Genomic DNA, 23,959 nt, shown 5'->3' with positions numbered 1-23,959 from the left:
TTCACACACAAAAAAGAAGAGGGTTTAATCTGGGCAGCAGAAGCAGCAGAAGAGGAATGAGCAGCTTCATCGCCTTGTGGACATAGGGCGTTTCTGCCTTTGGTGCCTGGGTAGAAGGTGACAGGGATTGGCAACTGAGAGTGGGGCTGAATTCAGGAAAAGGTCTCTAGAGGCACAGGACATCCCGGTGAGGGGGCCAGCAGGGAGTTGTAAAGACGGGTTAGGAAGGGTCTGGATGGGAGATAGACACATGCTCCACGGGCAACGCTGCAGGCGCATGGCAGAAGCAGGAATGGGTGCTGGGCACAGGTGGGCTGGTCAGGAGGTTCCACCTCCACCTCAGTCGTGTCCCCCAGAGCCAAGACCATCAGAACTAGGAGAAACTGTTGCCCCTCCAACCTCTTCATCCCCAGAAAGGACCTAAGACTTGGATCCCAGCTATGTCCCAGAAGCGCTTCACTCTCCTGAGCCAACCCGTCTGGTTACAGTCAGTCCTTTACCACCTGGAGCTGACATGTCGGCGCCAGTGAACCAAGGGCCCAGAAGGCTGAGAAAGGGCCAGAATCTGCTGCTCATGGACCAGGAGGCAGGGTCGGTGTGGAGAGGGTGCAGGCTCTCAGCAGCCGTATTGGAGGGCCAGGTGGACATGGAGAAGCAGAGGCCATGAGCAAAGGAAGCCCAGCCAGCTGTCCTCTCCCTCTCGATCCAGGGCTGGGAGCCCTGGCACTCAAGGCGGAATATTCCAAGTGATGGGGAAGGGCTGGCAGTGCCCCCCACCGTGCCCTGAGCATCTGCATTCCTTGAAAGGAGGGGTTGAGGGGAGGAGGCAATGGGAGCCACCTGCCCTGAGCCGCCCGTCCCCAGGGCCTGGCGTTCTGGGGATTGACCCAGTCCAGCCCCAAGACAACCAGCCTGCTCCCCTCCCCTCAGCCCTGCCCAGTGCCCCAGACAGCACCTGAGCCCCAAGAGCCTGCCACCCACCCCCACCCCAGGTCAGGCAGGCAGGACGCAGCTCATGGGGCCTTTTTTCTGGTTGTTTTATTTGAAAACCCCAGGCTGTGTCCCCTCCCTTCCCAGATCTAGCCTCCTACCCCCACCGCAGGACTCAAGGATGCCACACATACACACACACACACATACACACACGAGGCTGTGAGCTGCCCAGGACCATGGGGCTGTGCTCACGACAACATTGAAAAAATATACATCATATATGATACAGCCGGGGCCCCGCCCCTTATCCCCACCACCTAGGCGCAGCCAGCTCATGGGGGCAGGGGCTGTAGGACCTCAGGACTGCAGGGCAGGAGGGGAAGAGGACTAAATAAGGAAGGAAACTGGAAAAGGTGGACAAGGAGGGATCCCCAGAGTGACGTGGAAACAGAGGGGCTGGAGGCACATCCGAGAAGCAGGGAAGGCCCAGCCCAGGGGACTCCTTGGACAGCAGAGCCCAGGGAAGGGTGGAAGAGAGGGTTTCCTTCCACCCCAAGCCCCTCCCCCTCCCCACCACTGCTGTTGACCCCCACCCAGAGCATCTAAGTGGTGGGGGGGGGGGGACGGACAGAGACATACAGGAGCTAAGGGGGGGTTGCCTTGGGCGGGGGGGAGGCAGCCAAGGTTTCCACCCCTTTCCAATGCAGCCAGCTGGGACCCTGCCACAGAGAGCACTCCAGGGGAATGACGGGCCAGAGGCAAGGGGTGGGGGGCTGGAAAAGGGCAAGGACAGACTCCTGGGGGCCCCGTGGGATTTCCGTATTTAAAGGACGACTCGCTCTGAAGAGCTCTCTTCCTCTTGGTCTCTTCTCTCCAAATGTCCTTTCCCCTTTTTTTTTCTTTCTCCTGGGGGGGTGATCTCTGTCACACCAGGGCAGAGTTCTCTCTCTCTTTGGGCAGGGGCCCTAGTAGCAGTGGGGGGGCGCCTCGATGATGCGCCTCTCGTCGCTGCTGGGGGAGTCGGCCGCCTCCGAGTCGCTGCTGTCCTCGTCCTCCTGCCGGCCGCCAGCAGCCCCCGCCGCGCAGGCCCGGTTCTGGTAGGACTGGGAAGGGCGGGCGCAGAGAGGAGGAAGGGTCGGGGCCCCGCACACAGCCCGGGGCCTCGCGTCCCTCCCGCGCCCCGGGCACACCCCCGCCCGGCTCGGCCTTCCTCGGGAGTCTGCTGCGCATGCTCCAGCGGAATCCCGGCCCTGCAGACACCCGCGTCCGCTCACCTCCATGGGGTTCACGATGATGGTGAGAGCCGAGTCGTCCCAGAAGAGGTCGGAGGCCTTGGGGTCGGGGGAGACCTGGGGGCCCCCGGCCCCCGAGACGCGGCGGTGAAGGGAGTGGATGCGCACCAGCCCCAGGATGACCATGAGCACCAGGAAGCCCACGCACACCACGATGATGAGGGTCGCCGCGCTCGGGACCACTGCGGGGAGGGGCGAGGTGAGGGGGCGTGGCCCGGCGCCCCTGGGCTCCTGGCTCCACGCCGCCCTGAGCAGCACCGGTCTCGGCAGAGAGAGCACGGACTGGCACCTGCCTTCCCCAGGGTCCGCGCGCCTTAGGAAAGAGGGGCCCCTGGGCCCGGAGGGGGAAGGACAGACAGCCACACAGGCCGGCAGGGGGAGCGAATGCCTCCTGCACCCTGAGAGGAGGGGCCCGCTCCGAGCCTGGCCCCGCTGCCCGGAAGGTGGTGCTGGCGCCCAAGACTGGGGAGACAGACCGAGGGGCAAGGAGCAGCTCCTTCACTCACCCACCTGGACCGAGCTCGGTGACATCTCCCTTCTCCTTTCGGGTTCAGGGCCCCTGGACGTCTGGGGCTTCTGCTCCCCCCAGGTCTGGCCCTGAGGTTGCCCTCCCCCCAGCCCTCCCGTGCCTCCCATCCCGCAGCCTCACTTTAGCGCCCAGGCCCAGAGGGGCATAGACCGGGAGGGCAGGGGGACTCGAAGGGCACACGCACCCTCATATGGATCTTCGAGCTGACGAGGGCCAAGCAGATGTGCATGCACAGGTACATGTCCAGAAGAGCGTGTGGACCTCTGGCCACCCGCATGCCGGCTCCCACCAGGCCCCTGAGGCCCCAGCGCACAGGGGGAAGATGCGCCTGAAGGTCTCCAACAAGGCAAGGCAGAGCTGCAAGTGCAGCGCCACCACTCCCCACCAGCTGGGCAGGCCAGGCCAGCCCCCGCAGGAGCGCTGCTCACTGCAGACCTGCACCGCCAGGGTGCAGAGTCAGTGGCTGTGAGCGTGACCCTGCCCCCTCCTGCACACACACGTGTAGCACTTGGAGCAGTACTTGAAGGCAAAACAGCAGGTGAAGGTAGACACCCCACACCTGCACCCCCAGGCCCAGAACCCTGACAGGCAGCCGCTCACTAGCTCCCCCGGGAGTGCACACCCCTGCCTGCCTGCTCTGCACACGGTCTCGCCCCAGCACGGAGGCTCTGTGAGGCCCAGATGCTAAGCCGTCTCGCTGCTGGGGGACTATCACATGTGCGTGTCCCCCTCGTTTCCCCCACATAGACCAGCAGTCACACAGGTCCCCGGGGACATACACACATGGTGTGTTCCTGTCCACATATATACAAATAAATGCCCAGGCCCAAATTCACCCAGCCTCTGAGACGCACATGTCAAGGGACAAAGCAGAGCATGATGAAGCTAACGGCGTGGGAGCCCTCACGCCACTGCCTAACCCTCCTGGCCAGCAGCCAGCACACTCGCTCATGAGGCCACCTGCTCCCGGGCCACCCAAGTGAGTGGAGAAGGCCCGGCGGAGCAGGCTCGCCATGGGGTACCTCCCTGAGGCCACCCTGGTAGCATTCTGCCAAGTTGCTCCCCATCCCGCCCTACCCACAGCCGGCTTGGGGCCACTCTCCAGTTAGAGCTGGCTCTTTGGCAGGCTCCCTGGAGCTGGAACCAGGGTGGAGAAGGGCTGGCTGGGTCAGCATTTCTCAACTGCCTGGGGACAGAGAAAAGGGGGACAAAGCTTCCCTTTCTGCTCATCTGCAGGGAACTATCCCTCCCAGGTGTCCACGTCAATGGACAAGGCCCCAGGAGAGGTGACTGTACCAGCAGATGGACCCCATGTCTAAGCCCAGGCTCGGGAAGGCGTGTGAGACCCCACACAAAGAGTGGAGGCCACGGCGAGTGAACCTGCTCTCTGGACACAAGGCTGACCTGCCAAAGCCTCTGGTTTGTGCCTTCCTCAAATGCATTGTCCCTCTGAGGCCCTGGCCTAGTGAAGGAGGTAACAACTTGATTGCCAGGAATAAGAAATGACCACAGGGGTGAGGGGGGTAGGGGTTATATGGGGACCACATATTTTTTTTAATGTAACAGTAAAAAAAAAAAAAGACAAAAATAAAAAATAACAAAAAGAAATGACCACAGGAAAGACAAAATGCTGACAGTCTACCTGTAGGCAAACATGTTTGGTTAATTATGTAAAAATGAGCCAGGAAGATTTTTGAATTAGTTAAAAACAAAAATCAAGAGTTTGAGAAGTACAGTGACTCTCTTGCTGCATCCAAGCATTAATTCTAGTCTTGAGTGGCCTCCGTGGCCAAGACTAAGAGTGTGTTAGCCAATGGCCCATGTGAACCCATGGTTTTCTTTGATTGTGGGTCTCTGTTGAAAGCCCTGTCCATAGCCCCATGTGCTGCAGTTTGATATAGTATGAATTCTAAAAATAGATATTGGATTTATAAACTGTTCTGTACCTGGGTGTGATTAAATTATGATTCGGGTTTTGATTGGGCCACGTCAGTAGGGTAAAAGGCATGGCAAAGGACAGAGTTGGATTTTTTTTTTATACAACTTTTCGTTTTATTCCCCAGTATTTGTTACCGCCTCTTAAAGCAGAGCAGGATTTGGGCACTGCCTTTCCACTCAAGGCCGGCAGTCTTTTCACTGCCTTACGACAGCTTCGGAGGGCTTGTAATTGGGCTACTCTACAGACTTTTCTTTGGAAAACAAGCTCTATGGATATTTGCTTCCACTGAATTGGTTGTTTAACATACTAATTTCTAGTGGCCTAGTACATGCAAAGTTGTTAACTACAGGAGACGGAAGGTCTGAAAAGTAGATCTTCTGAGATGAAATTCAAATCAGTAAAGATTTCTCTTCCAAACATCAAAGTATATGCCTCAGAACACACTTCAAGGACAGAAGATTCGGCCTACTAAAGGAATCCGCTTCCTAGCTAAACACTTGCGACCACAAAGTTAACATTAGGTTACATACATCTTACAACAAATGTTACTTCAATCAGTAAAAATAAACCAACAGGAGGCGAGAAAAGAACTACTAGCTCTGCCTTAGTGCCTAAAGTATCACACTATCACTCTTTAAAGTGGGGTTGGAGTATGATGCTGAAGTCTTGAGCTGGAGCCCCAAAAGTAAGCACACAGAGGAAAGAGAAGCAAGCCCCAGGGAGAGAGGAATGCTGAGCCAGGAGAGACGCAAGCCCTGAGAAGAGAGGAACCCTGGAAGCCTGAACCCTGGCAGATGTTGGCAGCCACCTTGCTCCAACATGGGAAAATAGACTTTGGTGAAAGAGGTAACTTATGCTTTATGACCTGGTACCTGTAAGCTCCTACCCCAAATAAATAAATACCCTTTATAAAAGCCAACAGGCTTCTGGTATTTTGCATCAGCACCCCTTTGACTGACTAATATACGCCTCTTTTATGCAGATCCTGTGGAAAGACTTCATTCTGGGCTCCTGTCATATGGCTTTCACAAACTGCTCAGATTTCCTTTGGCTTTAGCCACAAGGAAGCTCAGTCAAAATTCTGTTCCCTTCCAGCCACTGCACACTATCTCATAGCATGTTTTATGTACTGACTTTTTCCCTGGCTTCATCTTCTTCCATCATCATCCTTCCACCTTACTTCCTGGTTCATTTTCTTTTTTCATTCTATTGTACATATTTCAAAGACTCATACTTGTAGGCTACAAAGTAGGGAAGTGGTTCCCAAACTCCAGCACACATTGGAATCACCTGGGGATCTTTGAAAACTGATGCCTCTCTCCCATCCCCAGAAATTCTGATCCATGGATATAGGGTATAACCTAGGCTTTGAGAGTTTTTAAGCTCCCCAGGTTAATTCTGATGTGCTTTGAAGCTTGAGATGACTACATAAGTAATAAATAAAAATGTCATCTTCCTCTTGTCTCACCCTCTCAGCCAACCTTGCCATCAAGCTCAGCCCTGCTTCTTTGCCTTTGCACATGCTATCCCCGTCTGGAATATATTTCCCTTTTCTTCATGCCCTCAAATCCCTTCTGCTCTTCAAGGTCAAAGTTCAAACTCTACATCCACCACAAAGCCTCCCCTGACTGTCCCAATTCACACTGATCTCTCTTTTCTGATGTACTTAGGAGCTTCAGGGAAATGAATTTCCTGTCCCATCGGGGGGAACCGTGTCTCTTGGAGTTTCCCTGTGTTTCAAGTAGCTTGATATTGCAGAACCATAACTCTGTAGCAGCACTCTTGGGGTTGAGGGGTGGAGGGGAGGGACCACTTTGAGGAGTCATAAAAGGTGCGTGGATTGGGTATTATGTAGTGGATCACCTGGTATGCTCAGGGGACATCACCAGTGCCCTCAGGTGAGCCATGGACCCATGCCCTACTCAGGCCAAATCAAGGAACTTGGCAGGAAGAAGCCAAGGCTGGCTGCTGCTCTCAGTAGGAATCTCAGAGAACCACTTGTGTCCAGGGTGACCTGGACATCAGCTCAAAGCAGTGGGTGGAGAGGTTGGGCTTCACTAAGGGGAAGTAGTGGGGGTTGAATCATGCCCCCCACACTCCTCCCTTCCCCCCCCCCCACAAAAGGGAGGCCCAGGTCCCAACCCCTGAACCTCTGGAAATGAACCATTTGTACTTAGGACCTTTGAAGATGTTCTTAGTTAAGGTGTGCCCAAACTGAATGAGGGTGGGTCTTAATCCAATAGGGCTAAAGTCCTTAACAGCAAAGGAAATTGGACATAGAAGGAGAAGCCACGGGAACAGCCAGAAGATGTAAGTCAATGAATCCCAGAAGAGAAGGGAGAAGATGCCACCATGTACATTGCCATGTGATAGGAAAGCCAAGGGCCAAGGATCTCTGGCAGCCAGCCCCAGTGTGCCACATTTTTCAGGGGAGAAAGCATCATTTTGCTCAATGCCTCAGTTATGGATTTCTCCTAGGCTCAAAACCTGAGCCAATAAATTCCCGTTGCTTAAGTCAATCCATTGCATGGTATTTGTTTTAGCAGCTGGAAAATGAATGCAGGAAACAAGGGTAGCCCTTACAAACACTGCACCCCAAGCAGCTACAAGGGGCGAAAAACACAGCCTGCCACACCAGGGCAGACTGACATGGGCAGAGAAGGCTCTGGGGCAGTGAGAACATGACTCGCTCACCTGGGGCCTCCTATCCAGAGAAAACAGGGAGGGAGAATCTCATTAGACCCAACAACAGTACCAGCCAGATCTACATTGGGCCTAATCCAAGCGGCAGGACAGTATCCAACCCAGGTGAGGATGATACTAGAGAAAGAGCTATGGAGTCAGGGGGGAAGGGGGGGCCGGCTCCAAGAGTCCATAATAGGCGGCGGACTTGGCCCAGTGGTTAGGACGTCCGTCTACCACATGGGAGGTCCGTGGTTCAAACCCCGGACCTCCTCAACCCGTGTGGAGCTGGCCCACGCACAGTGCTGATGCGCGCAAGGAGTGCCCTGCCACGCAGGGGTGTCCCCCACATAGGGGAGCCCCACGCGCAAGGAGTGCGCCCGTGAGGAGAGCTGCCCAGCGCGAAAGAAAGTGCAGCCCACACTTCCCATGCCGCTGACGACAACAGAAGTGGACAAAGAAACAAGATGCAGCAAAATAGACACAGAGAACAGACAACCGGGGCGGGGGGGAGTTAAATAAATAAATAAATCTTTAAAAAAAAAAAAAAAAAGAGTCCATAATAAAAACGCTTTAGGTCACTCACACATTTCTTAGTGACTAAAGAGTGTACAAAGCTTCTTTAAACCTTTGCACCTTGGTTCCGTGGGAGACTTGCTCCCATCCGCACTGGGAATCACAGTAAGACCCTTTACATTTAAAAGGACCCCATGCTTGTTGTCAGAGAGAGTAAGGAAGAAGGATGCCAGATCTGGGGAAAAGGAAACACGAGGGTCAGTGCTGGTGGTGGCCACAGCACAGGGAGGGAGGAAGACAGGGGAGCAAGCCTGAAGCCTTAGGAAGCCCCTCAAGATCTCCCCCAAATTAGAGACAGCTACATAGTAATAAGAATAATTTTAAAAAGTATCAGGGCTAGATAGAGAGGATGTGGAGGGCCACAATCAGTCCTCAGGCTCTCGAATCGCGCTACGGGGATATGAATACTGACTCAGTCGCTTTCTATCTGTGTGACCTTGGGCAATTACTTAACCCCTCTGTGTCCCCGTGTCCTTGCCTTTAAAGAGGCATAATTCTAGTACCTATTTCATCTGTTGTTCTTTGTAAGGACTAAATAAGATACCACGTGTGAAAACCCGCCAGCACAATGCCTGACACACATCGAGCGCTGTGTTCACTATTATTATTCCCAGCACATATACTGAAACGTGTGCTAACTGTCACCACAGTGACTGCGGCAACCGTGAACATCTTCCAAAGTGTTGCCTCTGCAGAAAGCCTTCCGGGAACTTTTGAGAATTGCCTTCAAAGCCTGTGACACAACTTTTGACCTTTTCGAAAGTGACAAATCTGTTCCCTTTGAGAGAGGATTTAATGTCTAAAAACTTAAAATCACATCCAGGGCCAACTCTGAAAAAAAGTGAATGACGAAACTGGGTCATAATGAGCTGGGCTCTAAACTGGCCTTGAAAGCAATTCTTAAAAAAGACACTCCAAAAACCATTTTCAGCAACCTCAGCATCATTTTGTAGCTTGCAATCACACTGGAGAATATTTGTTTTATAACATTAAGTGTAAATATCAGGTTTCAAAATAGTTTGATCCCAACTTTGGGAGGGGGTTGCCTAGAAAAAAGACTGGAACAGAATACACCATTTTAACACTGGTTTCCTCTCTGCGATGAAATTATGGCTGATTTTTCTTCTTTACACTTGCGTTTTCTACAATTAATCAACTCTTACATTGGAAAGTAAAAGTTGCATCACTGGTAAAGGATCATGGGGAGGGAACGAGATTGCTTTGTAGGACAGGACCCCATCTAGATGAAACACTTTGCATATTTCATTCTAGAAATACTCTTAGGGCATTACAGAGAATCCCTAATTGCACATGACGGTGCCAACTTTCTACCTGAGGCTAGGGACTGGATCTATCCTATGATTTTCTTATACCCCTAACGCACCTACTGACAGTGCTAATACACAATACGTGCTTAACAAAGACTTGATAGCTTCACTGCAGAGGAAACATCATTGGGTACAGGGCCAATTTGTTGAGGGAGGGCAGTAGGAATAGCAAAGGTGCCTAAACTCCATACTGGCCCCACGATTCCAGGCACAAGCTCCCCCTGAAATGACATGAGGCTCACGTTCTTCATGAGAGAAAGTTAATGATCCAGAATGATAAAGGGCTTGGACCACAGTCGCCAAGCAAATCAGGCACCACAGGGAACAGGGTCCAATGCTCCAACCCGATCTTCTCCCAGTGGTGGGGGAGAAGACACCTGTGCCCAGCCCTCTCACCTGCTCCCCCATCCCAGCCCCCAGCCCCACACAGCCTTACGTACTGGAGTTCCGGTGGGAGCTGGCCAGGCTGTGTCCTGCCATCTCAGGGGGTGGCTGGTGACTGCGGTGCAGGAACTGCTGGGAGCTGAGCACATGGCTGGGATGGGCGACCCGGTTCATGCTGTGCAGGACATTGACCTGGGAGAGGGAGGGCTCGGTGGGCACGTGTGCTTCCCCCGAGCCTGGCTCCAGCTCTTAACTGGGCTCCTTTTCACCTCCCCACCCACCCGCCGGGCTGCGGCTCATATTCCCATCACCTGTTGGTTTCTGGCCACTCCACCCCAGGTCCTTGCTAGCAGGCAGCCACTGGGGAAAGGAGAGAGACCCTCGGTACCTCCACAAGGAATTCATTGCTGGAGTAACGGCCGTTCATTTCAGAGCAGGAGAGGCGGAATTTCCGGGCGTAGAGGGCAGCGCCGTGTCGCAGCCGGTAACGGGCCTGCCTCAGGATCTCCTCATACACGGTGATGCTCTCCACCCCTGGGGGATCGGGGGTCTGCTCAGGGCAGGAGCCAGTGCAGGCGGGTGCTGGGGCCCAGGGACCCCCTCCCCTGGACTCCCTCCAGCTGAGGCCACCAGGGCCCAAGGTCGTGGGGGACAGAACCACTCTCCTGTTTGGGTGAGCCCATCCCTCTGCAGGGGTGTGGCCTGAGCTCTCTTAGCCAGGGCTGCTCCCCTCCCTTCTCCAGTGGCTCTGTGGCTTCTGAGTAGGGAGGGAGAGAAGGAAATGAGGAGAGCCTACTAGACACAGAGGAAGGTAGCAAGCAGAGGGTACTTAAAAGTGAGGAAAATGCAGGCATCCTTGGCGAGGCCCTGAGGGGATGAAATAGGAGGGAACTGGTTAGACCCAGCCCAGCCTCTCCCTTTCCCCCTTCTGGAGGCCGCTCTGGAGAATAGCAGTTCTCTTCCTTTGGAAGCCACCAAATCATTGCTTCCCACTATTCATTAAGAGACGAGGGCTTAATTTAAGCTGTGGTGTGTACACAAGATTAGTAAGAGGGATGATAGAGAAAATGACTCATACTGAACAGCTAGAGAATTAGAAAGCTAGTAAGAGAAGAGAGAGCCAAAGAAGGAGAGGATGAAGAGACGAGAAGAGGAACGAGCAGTTCCAGGGCTGGGCTATGGAGAGGACTGGGGAGAATGCAACATTTGGCCCTAAACTCTGGCACAACTCCTGGAGGGGCCACCTGGAAGCCAGAGGATCTTCCAGCATGGGAAGGAGCAAAGTAGCACTCGGCCACATCCCTGGGCCTGGAAGGAGGGCCCTCTGGGCTTCCCGGGCGCTGGATCGTAGGGAAGGACACAGAACAAGAGGCCAGGCCCTCAGGCCCACTGACCAGCAATGGTGAGGTAGGCAGACGTGTTGGTGAGCTCCAGCGCTCGCTGCTGCAGTGACGCCAGGTCCAAGAGCAGGCTTTCCCGCTCCGGGTCCAGGTCATCCCCCACCAGAGCAATTTCACAGCCGTCCAGGTTGTGCACAATCTCATCCGACATGCGCGTGTCTGTCACTGGACAGGAGAGAGTCAGGGAAGGAACTGAAGGGCCCAGCTGTCACCTCGTGGCCCCTTCCTCCCCTTCCAGGGTCATTCCCAGAGAAGAGTCAGCATGGTTTTCAAGAAATCCATTACCCAGCCCTCGCCTCCCACTAGTTCTGCTCCCTGAGGGCAAGTGGTTTCTGGTCAAGCAAATGCAGGATGAAGCCGTCTCCTATTTCCAGCCCAAGATTCTCTCCCACCCTGGAGTGACATCTCTCAATGATGTCACTTTCCCGAGTCATCCTTACCTGTGCCCTGCCAACTCTCATCCTTTTTGGCCTCAACCTGGTGAGAAATGGAGCATGTGATTTGAAGATCGGGAAACAAAGGGACCCCCTCAGGCCCCTCAAAGTCCACAGCTGGGCGGGCAAAGTGAGCAGTGCCACTCAGCAGGATCTGGGGGGCGTCGGGCTGCAGGACCACCACGTAGCCCTCCACTTCGGGAATGGAGACACAGGATTCCTCGCTGAAGCACCTGTGCGAGAAGAGGGGGTAAAGGCAGCTTGGGACCCCAACATCTCCTCCCTTACAACATACATTCCGTTTCACCCCTCAAGGCCTCCACCTCTCCAATAGAGCACCCCATGTCAGGGAGGGCTAGGGGAGGAAAGGAAGGTAATATCTCTGCACCCCAAACCCTGGAGCAAAGCTGGAGAGCGTGATCTCCTTTCCTGCTTGGATGTCACTGCAGAAAAGGGTCAGGAACAGAAGGCCAGGCAAACCCAACCTGCCAGGGTAATCACATCACCAGTGCCTTGCCCCAGAAGTGTGGAACAGCCATCAAAATCTATTTTACTGAGAAATGAAATAAACTGAACTGATGATAATGTACATACATAAACACTTTCTTACCCAAGAGGTTTTTCAAAAAGTGCACTGAGTATAATATCTTAACAATATGTGCCAGAAAATATTCAGCAGAAGTGGGGTGGGGGCCCATCAAAGGACGTCCTCCTCCTCGGTGGTGTCTTCCACGCCCTTCAATATCAGAGAAGTGCACTCTGGGAGATGAGCTAATCCAATCATACTGCAACTTCCTCCACCCTCCCAGGAGGCCACACTGACTTTGGAGTCAGGACAAGCTATCCCTAGAGGACTCAGCCATTCCAAAACAGCCACTCAGGAACTACCCTTCCAGGATCATGTCTAGCACCACCCTTTGTCAAAAGAATAAGACACCTCTCATCCACATAGTGCTCGCTGGTTTATAAAGCACTCCACCCATATTATTTCTTTCTAGCCTCATTTCATTGCTGTGGAAGAGGGATCAGAAACCTCAGCTCCTAGATAGAGCATCCTTCTCATTCCAAGTCCACTGATGTTTTCACTAAGCAACAGCTGCCATCTGGGGATGAACCAGGGAAATTTGCACAAGGGGAATTTATCTATAAAAGCAATACCCTCTTGGTCTTCCAAGGAAGTTTGTCATTCACGAGGAGGGCCTATGGTCCCGATGAAATGATTTTGCTGAGACGGCTATTATTATTGTTACTGAAGAGCCTAAAGAGGGTACCATGGGCTCAGAGGGCCTGGAGTTACCAGTGCCCACACTGTCTGAGTTCCTGTGCCCTAAGACTCGCCCAGCTTCGCCATCCCCACTGTCATCCAGACAGCCCAGATCAAAGCCTCTTGGGAAACGACCCCAGTGGGCCCTGGGAGCGCAGGCTCCAACAGACATCACCACTGCAGTGAGCAAGGCTACGCTGTGCGACTGCTCTGGGAGACCCAAGGGGAACAGGGGGCCATCCCTGACCCAAAGGCCCTCATGATCTGGTCGAGACATTAGGTAGGGCCCATGAACCTGCAGAGATGGCCACGACCATGTGAGTGGAACAAAGAATAGATGTGAGAGTTCAGAGGAGAGAGGGGTTATTTCTGGCTAGGATGGGAGTGCAGTACTTGAAAGGGAAGATAGGAATAAACAAGAAAAGCAGCAACTGAGCGAGCCTTTGAAGGAGGGCAGGACTTTGGTAGGCAGGAGAGTGTCCATTGAGGGGTACACAAGGGACGTATACTCCTCAACAGGAAAGGGAGCCAGGGGCCAGCTGGTGGAGGGCTTTGACCACGCTGATGACAGCTGTCGTTTCTATTCAGTGGGCAAAGGGAAGTCACTGAAGTCTTTATCATCAGAGAAGGGTGATGATGAAAACTGATTTAAGATCACTAACCTAGCCTCAGGGTGGAGAGTGAACTAAAGAAGGAAGAGACAGGTGAACTAGTTAAGAGGCTACTTCAAGAGGCTGGGTGAGAGTTAATGTGAGCTTGGGCTAGAGTGTAACAGCAGAATTGGAGAAAGAGGAGGCAGAGGATCTAAGTGACCAAGCAACTGCTGGAGTGAGGAAGAGAAGGACGGGGAGGAATGCAAAGATGACTCAGGGGTTTCAAGCCCAGGGGACTGTAAGGACAGAGATGCCATTGCTGAGCTGGAAAATTCAGGGGGAAGAGCTCATTTGACCATTGAAGATGACAGTTTCAGCTTTAGGTCATTGTTTGAGGCACTCGCGGAACATTCTAGATAGTGGTTACAGCATGCATGCAGGACAAAGCTGGAGAAGGAAATGTGGGATCCATCTGTCCAGGGGTTCATGCCATGAGAGTACACAGGGGGTCCAGGAAAGAGAACCAAAGAACCTCAGGAAAAGCATGCCTTTGGGCACTGGCTGAATGGCTGCCATAAATCTGGCTTTGCATAGACAGAGGTTCAAGGACTGGAGGCTGGGAAGCCACAGAGATGAGGGCAAGGATATGCATCAGAGGAAGGGAGGTGCTGCTAGGTCACACACACTCACACCCCTCTAAATTTTCCCCCGCAACCTCAGGAAAGTATCGGGGCAGCACTACCAACCAAGTCGTAGCCCAAGAATGGAGGAAAGAGAGCTCTCTCTTAATCGACTTCAAAAGAGAGCATGGAGGCCCCTCTCTCTACTAAAGGACCAAGTCAGGCTGCAGACCCTTGGATAAGCCTCCTCCCTGGGCATGAAAAAGGTAGGAGGGATTCAGAGGATAAGCCAGTCAGCAAAGAGGATGTCAACTCTTTCCCCTGTGGGGACTCCCCTTGCAGAGCTCTGCCTTACACCAATAGACAGTGTCCTCCTGTATCCCCCTTCTACGTTGCTCCTGAGCACCCTGAAGAGAGTGAGGCAATTCCTCAGTTTTTATGGAGAAACTAAGGCCAGCAGGGGAGACAGGTCATATGAATAGAATTTGGAAATTCAGACTCCCGGGTCCTGTCATCCTCCCACTAGATGGCAGTATCTCCTAAGAACTGTCCCCAAGGGCAGCTAAGAGGCACTCTGCTAAGCATTTGATCTGAATTATATCGTTTAGTTCTCATATCAATTCCATGACTTAGATTCTATTGTTACCCCTGTTTTATAGAGAAAACTGAGGCTCAGGGAGATTAATTTGTCCAATGTTAAAATGCCAGTAATAGAGGAGCAGATGTAACTCAAGTGGTTGAGTGCCTGCCTCCCACGTATGAGGTCATATAAACCCTGTGTCCTTAAGAATTCAAAACCATTTACCTAGAATTCAGAGATCATCAAACTTTTTTCTGGGAAAAGCCAGATAGCAAGTATTCTAGGCTTTGCAGGCCATAGCCTCTCCATCAAAACTACTGGGCTCTGCCACTGTAGTGTGAAATCAGCCATAGGCAATATGCGAATGAATGGGTGTGGCTGTGTTCCAATAAAACTTTATTTACAAAATCAGGCAGCAGGCCAGATTTCACCCGGGGCCACTGTGGTACCCTAGACTACATCATTGTATTTGACTTTGTGAAAGCTTGGTGAAGCAAGGTTAAGTGAAGAAATTAGAGCTCGCTATTCATCAAGGTCATCCAGGCAACTAGTATTGATTCAGAATTAATGTCAGGTCTTCCGGCTCCCAATCCAGTAGCCTCTGTGTTCCACTCACATATCAGCATAGAGGCATCAAGACGAGCAAAACCCCCCAATCCTGGAAGTGTGGCTAAGGGGGAAGAGTCACGAATTTGTTGTCGGGAAATCTGAGTCTAGTCCAAGCTCTTCCATGTGACCTTCGGTGGGCTAAGTGCCCTCTCCAGGGGCCCATCTCCCTCTCTGTAAAATGAAGGAGGTGTGCCTGGCCCTCGGTAAAGGTTAAGGCCAAGGAGTCCAGATACTCTCTGATCTGTTCTTTGATCAGCCCGCCCCACCCAACACTCACTTGACAGCAGTGGTGAGGCGCAGGGGCCTGACGCCAGGCGTGGCAAAGCGCAGAGTGTTCATGTAAGCCACATGCTGCAGGGCATGGTTGAAGGTCTCCACATCATCCCCCTCCAGGGTGAGCAGGGACTGCGAGGGGTTCACGTGGACCTGGGTCCCAGACACAGACACAGCTGAGAGCAGGGCCAGGAGGCAGGAGGGGAAGGGAGCACAGGTAGAGAAGTAGGGCAAGGGTGAGGGGCAGGGGGCATGCTGGGAAAGAGGGGGCTAGAGGAAGGGTTATACCTTCATGCCTTTGCCCAGGCTCTCGAAATCCCTATAGTCCAGCCCCTCCCGACATGCATAGAGGCACTCGATGACCTCGCGGCTCTCCAGGCGACCTGAGCGCACGCTGAAACCAGCCAGGTAGCCATGGAAGTAGTGGTGGATCGGCAAGGGGTCTCCTAGGGCAGGAACACAGGAGCGGGACCAGGAGGTGAGAGGAGGTCAGAGGAGAGAAGGGCTCTGACAACGAAAGGGGAACCAAGAGAAAGGGAAAAGGGAGAAAGAGCAGAAGCCTTGAGAAAGAAAATGGGAAAAGAGAAATATGGATACAAAAAGAAAGAAGAGCAATGGGTGGTTAGAGAGAAGGGGGGATAAGGGGAGATTGGAGAAGTGAGAGACGAGACAGAAGATAGGGGAGAAGGGTGAAAAATAGAAGTACAGAAAAAAAGAGAAAATATTCCAGGGGAGCAAGAAAGGGAAGAGGAAAGCCAGGACCAAAGAGAAGAAAGAGGAAAAGGAGGAGACTGCAAGAGAGAGCATCTTTTAGAGTGTCATGCAAGGAGACAGGATGAGTGTGGGCGAGCTTCAGAGGATGCCCAGATCTTCCCCTCCTGATATCTGACTCCTGCCACCTCCTTTCTGCTTTGTGGAAAGCCAGCAAGAGAGCTCCTTTATTTCATTCTGTAGGCAGGAGAGGATACCCAGAATCCAGCCAAGCTACATCTGGCCTTGACTCTCCCAGGAAACCCTGCCTGGCTGCATTTCTCAGACGCTCTGCCCCCTGGTGGCGCATGAAGAGTAAATACAAGACTGGGTAGGATTTGGGGTGGAAAAGGGAACAAAGAACACAAAGCTCAGATGACAAATCTCCGGTCTCCAGTTCTTACACAGAGTACCTTGTGTCGGGTCTGTACTGTTGTCCCCTCCTTTTTCCTTCTCTTTGTTCTTCTCTTCTGGAAAAAAAAAAGTCAGTGAGCTCAAGCCTTGGAGACAGATGGACCAAGAGGAATGAAAGGTCTTCCCTGCTCTGACCCCGCTCAGGTAGGACTTGCAACCTCTTGGCCGAGTCCCCAGCCTTCTTTTTTCATGTACCAATCTCTCGGGCCTCTGATATAGACAAATCCCCAAACATGTTGTTGAGGAAACACAGGATTTGAAAGACATACACATACTTGCACACATCTGGAAAGAAAAAATGAAAGGAAATATTCCCAGTTTTACCAACAGGGCTTATGAGTGAATTGCACCTGCCCAGTATAGTTTAAGGAATAGTGTGCCCTTGTCCAAAACCTGTACTTAAAATTCCACCCTCTTTGAGTAACTCTTTAAAACTGCAATGAAGTGAAATGAAAGAAAGGGCTCAAAAGTTAGAAGATGAATGCATCTCTAAAGGGTCATTGTCCTACAACAAGGAAATGAGCAGTAGAAATCACTGTTACTATGGATGAGGCAAAGTGGAAACTGGCTGAAGTTAGCATAGAGATTCTGGTGATTCCTGAGAAGGGAATTCCTCTGAGTCAGAGGTGATGGCCAGTGGAATGGGTGGGAGATGTGGGAGACTGTTCTCCACTGGAGATGGCTCAGAATCACCCTACCCAGTAGCAATACCTTGCATGAGGTAGCCTCAGCTCACCTCAGGTCAGGCTGTCCTGTCTCCTCCTCACCATCCCTCTTCCCATCACCAATCCTAAGCCACTGGAAGCTCTAACATTTGTTCTTCTTCACTGAGAAGTTCAGGGGACTTACCGGTCCAACAGGCCCCAATCATGAGAGCAGGTTCCCTTCTGGGTGGGTGGATAAGACCATTGTCATGGATGAGGGCAGGGTCGAAGGAGATGCCATCAGCATAGAGTGTGACTGTGGGAAACTCAAGATTCAAAGCATAATGGTGCCATTCATCATCACAGACCTGGGAGGGGAGGGTGAGGATGAGAACGCCTCAGCTACTTCATCTTCAGGGAGCTAACCCATCTCCTGGGAACTGGAAGACAGTCCCTCATATGCCAATTCTACCAACAGGGCTTACTAGCAAATTGCGGCTTACCCAGGATAGCATAAGGAAGATTGCCCATGCCCAAAATCTGTCAGGCAACCCACCTAGAACCTAAAATTCCACCCTCTTCATGTAAATCCTTAAAACTATAGATATTTCTAAGAGGAAACGCACATCACATTATTAATACATTTTCTCTGAAAATGCTATCTATGAATGTATGGCAATGGAAACTCCAATTTCTAACCCAACAGAAACTACTAAAGCAAATTTTGTTTCCCTTTTGTAGTTTCTCCCAGGGTCCACCAAGATGGGAGTAGCAAGTGGACAGAGGAATAAGGGGTAGAGAAATCTCTACCTTATCAACTTCCAAATATTGGGGTTCCTCAAAGTTCAGACCAAGACCCTCTGTCCTTTTCTCACTCCACTCTCTTCCTAGGCATACTCTCGTCTTTTTCCATGGTTTCAGATACCGTATTTATGCTGATAATGCCAATATCTACATATACAGCCCAGAACTTTCCCCTGAATGTTGGGTTCTCCACTTGGATGTCTCACAATTACCTCAAATTTAACATATGTAGTATGGGAGTCCAAGCCCTTTCTCAACCCCATCAGTCTTCCCTGGGAAGTAAAATGCTCCACCACCCATCCAGTTGTTCAAGTGAGTGGTCTAGGAGACATCCTTCATTCTTCTCTTTCCCTCATCCTCCATATCCCATCCACCAGCAGGTCCTGTCCATCCCCAGTCCAACTAGAACTAAAAGCAGTGTGTTTCTATGCAGTTCTGTTTATCCCCATTGCCACACATCACTCAAGTCCCCAACCTCTTTCAAGATCATTAAACAGTCTTGTCTCTTCATTTCCTCTCTTATATCTCTTCAATACATTCCTCCCACAGTTGCAAAAGAGATCTTCTCAAAATATAAACCTGATGGGGTCATGTCCTTGCTTCAAACCCTTCAAAAGTCTTCCCATCTCTCCTAGGACAAAATCTAACCCCAGCAGACAAGACCCACTGCACAGCATCGTCCCTTCCCATCTCTCCAACTTTATGTCCAGTCTTTCCCTCTTACTCACCAAACCCCAAGCTCACTGGTCTTTTCACACCTGAAACATGCTGTGCTCCTGCTTTCTCCTCTACCTGAAACATTCCTCCCTGCTCTCTCTTCAAGCTAGCTTTGCCTCATCCTTTAGGACTAAGCTTAAATTTCACTTCAGTCACGCCTTTCCTGAACATCCAGTCTAAGGTGAGTTCCCCTTCTCCCTGCTTTCCCCTTTCTCTACCTCATACACTTGCTTGTTTCTTTCAGTGCATTTATCACGATTTATCATCTTGTATGTCTATTCACTCTTTCAAAATCTATCTCCCTAACTAAAATGTAGCCTTAATAAAGGCAAAGGTTTTGCTCCATCTTGTACTCCATGGTATCCCCAGAACCTAGTAGAATGCCTGAGACTTAAATGTTGTTTAATAAATATTTGCTGAATAAATGATGGTGAATTAAAGGAAACAGAGAGGGTAAAATCAATATTAGCAAGCTCGGAGAAAGACCAAGAGGTGGCAATTTTAAAGACTATCTCTTTAAAAGAATGCTGCAATAAGCAAAAGCTTTTATAGATAACCCTCAATTATCCATTTTGTGGATTTTCTAAGCTCTTCACATCCCTTCCTCTGTCTTCTACTTCCTGTCTTTTTTTAGCCATTTGCTTACTCAGCCACTTCACTGGGGCTTGCAAGAAAAACAGAAAAAGATGGAAGCTCAAATTAGTCCCCATTGATCCTTGTGGTCAGCTTGGAGAATGGCTGAGGAGAGAAGAGCCTCTAACTATTGGCTCAAGAAAGGATTTTTTTTTTTTGCCCATTTTATTTATCCTTCATAATCACAGACAGTAATAAAGAAAATTAACACGTATAGAGTGCTTTTCGGTCTACCAAGGTCTAGCATGTCACTTAATCCTAACAACAACCCTGGGATATAGAATTCTTTTTTTTTTTTAAGGAGGTATCAAGAATTGAACCCAGGAACTTAACCACTTGAGCTACATCTGCTCCCCTAGAATTCTTTTTTTTTTAAGTTAATAGATCACATAAATTGTTACATTAAAAAACATAAGAGGTTCACATATAACACACTCCCCACCCCCCCACCCCCATCTTTACCCCCGTTTATTAGGAAAAAAATCTGAGGATTAGACATATCAGTCAAGATTTCAGGGCTAGCAAGTTCCCCTGGCAGAATTCAAACCCAATCTTTATACCAACCACAGAATGATTTTTTTTCTTGATTGCATGCCACAGAGTCAGTGATGTGTACTGGTAAGGTTCTGGATAAGAAAGAGATTGAATAAAACAAGGGGGGAAAGATAGTTCAATGGTTTGGGTGTTTGTAATGATCTGTTCCTTCCAGGAGTGCTTTCTGCAGGAGGCACACTTTGGTAAAAGAAAACAAGAGAACCTGCAGTAGCATGGGCAGTGAGTGAAAGTAGTAAATGAATGAAGGTACAGGAGCAATCCAGAAAATGCCAACCCTGCCTGAGAAGCCTCCTTCCTAAGAGTAAGTTACATCCACCAACCTCACCTGCTCCAGCTTCCAGAGGAACTTGACCGGACGGGCACTCTCAAGCAGGGGCCAGTAGAGGAAGGCAATTCTGCAGCCATGGACAGTCAGTGAGTAGTGAGAGAAGCCATCCTCTGCAGGGAAAGGATGGAGACAGTGGTCAAGCACAGGGCCAGAGGCAAGAACAAGTTCCAAGTACCTGGTAGGAGAACACATTGGATTCTCCTAATTCTGTCATGAGCTGTCTATGTGCATTCTCAGTCTCTCTCTCTCTCTCTCTCTCTCTCTCTCTCTCTCTCTCTCTCTCTCTCTCTCTCTCTCTCTCTCTCTCTCTCTCTCACACACACACACACACATATACACACACACAGTCCAATCCCAGTGATAACTATGGCTTCTCAGGCACTCTGATTGGCTGAGGGAAGAACACTGGCCAGCCAGCTCCCACTCAACTCTTTATTGGTCCTTTGGTTAATACAAATGTCATGGGTGATGGCCTTTTTCAGGTGGAGAGAAATGGGGTTGGAGAAGTAGCTACAAATGAAGGAGCAGGTCAAAGCCAAGCCCTCCCTAGAGGCATATGGCACTGCAGAGGAGAGAAGATAGGTACTTGGGCGATGCAGCCAACAGGTCCTTAGAGGTAGAAGATGGGATGGTGGAGAGGAAAGAATGGGGCACACCACTATCTTGGCATTTCCATTGCAATAAGAGAGCAGGTGGATTTCAACATATCTTGTGGGGATAAATCATAGATTTTAGGGCCTATCAAACTTATTGCTGCCATTTTACAAATGAGAAGAGGGAAGTGACCTGTTAGCCATCACACACAAGACTGTGACAGAACCAAGATAAAACTCCAGTTTTCCCAGTCTTGGGCCAGTGACCGGAGGGAGGCTTACCATTCTGGACTGTGTTACACACAATGGTTTCCTCTTCCTTCTTGCCTTTGTTGGGAGTGACCCCATGCTTCATCCAGAAGGACAGGGTGAAGTGGTCACTGAGGTTGTCTTGGGGCCCAGAGCCCAGCCCAGCTGTACCACCCAGGGGCACCTGCACGGCTTGGGTGCCGTTGAACCAGTAGATAAGGCTGCTGTCCTGGCTGTAGTGCACAGACAGCCCTGCCGTCCAGTTGGCGTTGGGGCCAGGCATAGGCAACAGGTCCACCTCCCCAGTGGCAGCACCTGCAGAGCCCCAGAAGGCACAAGTGTCAGAGCTGGGAGGCAGCAGGAGGGAAAATGGGGTGGTGGCAGGGAAAGAGTGACTGATGAGTGAGACTGGGGACAGAGTTCCCACAGCCAGTCTCTCTACCTCTTCTGGTCACTCAGAGACAAGAGAAGGATGGACCTCTCTTCTAGAAACATCTCTCCAAGTAATTCAGCCCATTCTTCAACTCTTTCTTCTCCCTACCATTGCCCCATAATGTATCTGAATGACTGTCTTGTGCTACGATTATGCATTTTGGCCAAAGACATCTCCATCTGCCTTTTTGGGCCACAAGGGCTAGTCATATGCCACGACCTCAGTGGATGAATACACATGGGGATGGCCAGAGGAAGACATAAGGCAGATTCTAAGGAAAGGGGCAGAGGAGGGCCAGGAAGAGGCTGGGAGAACACCCACCACAGAGCTTCCGCAGTGCCCGCTCTGAGTAGTTGTCGCGGTCACAGCCCTTGGCCACGTGGTTGGTCTGCAGCTCTATGGTGGCCTGAATGTTCCACAGAGGCTCATCACAGGTCTCCAGGCGGATACCAGGAAACAAAGCCAAGCTCCCTGCGCCTGGGGCATATTCAATCCTTTTGTTCCAGCCTGCATGGTGAGATGGAGAGGGCGATGGAGAGAAAGGAGGGTAAGGGGGCAAGGTAGCCTTTCCCATCCATCCTCCTCCTGCCAGGTCCACTGCCAGCCTCGGGCTCTTCAGAAAAGAGGTCAGCCAGGGTGGACTGCTACAAGCCTGTTCCCAAGTATTCCTCCCCTGGCCCCTAGCCAAGTCTCGTGCTGGGACAGAGAGACCAAGGGGAAGGCTGGTTCACAAGATGGGTCACAGGGCTGAGCTCCTCACCTTGCCAGCTGGGTTTGCAGGTGGGCTTCACCTGGATCTCTACCTCGGCATCATCTGCCGCCCGCTTCTTCCCACAGTCATATGCCGTCACCGTAAACTTGTAGAGCCTCTCACCACTGTACTGCAGCTTCTCCGTGTTCTCAATGTTGCCTGGGAGGGGGAGGACAGACAGGGTCAGGGCACCAGAGAACGCCTAGTCTGACAAGGGGAGGATGCAAGAGTTAATTGAGCAGAGGGTGAATTAGGAAGCAGGAAGCTGAGAAAGCCTCTGGGAGAAGAGGGCTGCCCGTGTGTGGGGTGGAGGGTGTGAAATGAAAGTCAGGGGGGCAGGAGGGGAAGGCAGGGCTCTGGGTTGAGCTCAGGGGTGTGGGTGGACAAAGGGGGCCACTGGGGTGGGCAGGGGAGGGACTCACCATCATTGTCAATGAGGAAGGGGGTATTGGGCGTCAGGATCTCGTAGTAGCAGATCTGGCTGTACTGCGGGGAGCAGTCGCCGTCGATGGCTTCCACCCGCAGGATGCGATCGTACAGTTTCCCCTCAGTCACTGCAGCGCGGTACAGCCGCTCCACAAACACGGGCGCGAACTCGTTCACGTCGTTGACCCGCACATGCACCGTCGCCCTGCACACAAGCGGCAAAAGGAGGGGCAGGGAAGAGTCAGCCAGCCTGGATGCTCCAGGAGAGGCACAAGAGGTCAAGGAGGAAATCAGACTGGAGAGCAGGAGTGGCCAGTCTCCCCCTGCCCCTAGGACACCAGCCGTGCCAGAGACCGGACAGACTCAAGGGAGAAGGTCCTTAAGGGAACTGGGGCTAAGGAAGGGGGGACTGGTGTAGGGGATCTGGAACAAGCCCCAGGAGACATCAGGAGCTGGTCGTGGTGACATGTGTGTAGAAGGCCATAGATGGGGTGTCAAACCGAGGGGCTGGGCAGGGGACTTTGGGTCCAACAGACCCTTCCTCCACAGTGTTCAGAGCCAACAGGACAATCAAGGAAGATGCAGAACAAAAGTTAAAGTTAAAACCAGACATGAGAGGGGACGTGTCCTCTGTACAAGTCCAAGTCATCTAACAGGCTGAGAAGTGCGTGTGAGATGTAAGCTGTCTTCTGTGCATGTCAAGGGGCCCTCCCTGCTCACCGACTGGTGACCAGAGCTGGATCTCAGCCCTTCGTGCTGGTCCCCACCCGTGGCCAAGATCCAGGCCCCAGGGCCCAGGCCAAGGGTCCTATCTCCAAAGGGGAAACTGAGTCACAAAGCGCAGTTGATCGCTAGTGCCTCTGAGGGCCCAGGAACCCTGACTGCCAATCTCCCTCCCACGCTCACATGAGAAGTCAGCTGGGAACAAGACAAAGGGGTCCCGGCTCTGCGCTCTTGGTGCTGTAGCACCCCCTTGCCACCCTCACCTGGGCTGTACGTTTGTGGGTTATGAAATGTGAGTGTGAGATTGGGATGAGTGCCACTCTTCCTCATCATCATCACAGCCCCCATGTGCTGAGCCTTTTACCACATGCCAGGCACTGTAATGCGTGCTTTACACCTCATTCAGTCTTCACAGCAATGCTATGACGTAAGCATCATCATTATGTCCATTTAACAGATGAGGAAAAATAGACCCCAGAAGGCTGAGTAAGTTGCCTGAGGTC

General features: G+C 51.7%; 1 protein-coding gene across 2 annotated transcripts in view; it reads right to left on the bottom strand.

Moving 5' to 3' along the window:
- CLSTN3 (calsyntenin 3) overlaps window positions 1–23,959 on the bottom strand; it is a 42,268-nt gene continuing 18,309 nt past the window's right edge. For both annotated transcript variants that reach the window (XM_071210155.1, XM_004468134.4), the window contains exons 4-18: window positions 22,730–22,938; window positions 22,317–22,466; window positions 21,878–22,063; window positions 21,157–21,438; window positions 20,279–20,391; window positions 17,450–17,612; window positions 16,600–16,656; window positions 15,725–15,882; window positions 15,441–15,589; window positions 11,504–11,730; window positions 11,058–11,228; window positions 10,052–10,197; window positions 9,720–9,855; window positions 2,208–2,407; window positions 1–2,036 (exon numbers count right to left, since the gene is read on the bottom strand). In XM_071210155.1, coding sequence (XP_071066256.1) covers window positions 1,899–2,036; window positions 2,208–2,407; window positions 9,720–9,855; window positions 10,052–10,197; window positions 11,058–11,228; window positions 11,504–11,730; window positions 15,441–15,589; window positions 15,725–15,882; window positions 16,600–16,656; window positions 17,450–17,612; window positions 20,279–20,391; window positions 21,157–21,438; window positions 21,878–22,063; window positions 22,317–22,466; window positions 22,730–22,938 — 2,485 coding nt within the window. In that variant the 3' untranslated portion in view covers window positions 1–1,898. The remainder of the gene's footprint in view (window positions 2,037–2,207; window positions 2,408–9,719; window positions 9,856–10,051; window positions 10,198–11,057; window positions 11,229–11,503; window positions 11,731–15,440; window positions 15,590–15,724; window positions 15,883–16,599; window positions 16,657–17,449; window positions 17,613–20,278; window positions 20,392–21,156; window positions 21,439–21,877; window positions 22,064–22,316; window positions 22,467–22,729; window positions 22,939–23,959) is intronic.

Source organism: Dasypus novemcinctus, chromosome 20 (genome assembly GCF_030445035.2).
Source record: "Dasypus novemcinctus isolate mDasNov1 chromosome 20, mDasNov1.1.hap2, whole genome shotgun sequence".
NCBI lineage: Eukaryota > Metazoa > Chordata > Mammalia > Cingulata > Dasypodidae > Dasypus > Dasypus novemcinctus.
Note: the sequence above shows the minus strand (reverse complement) of the source record. Positions and strands in the feature narration are given on the sequence as shown.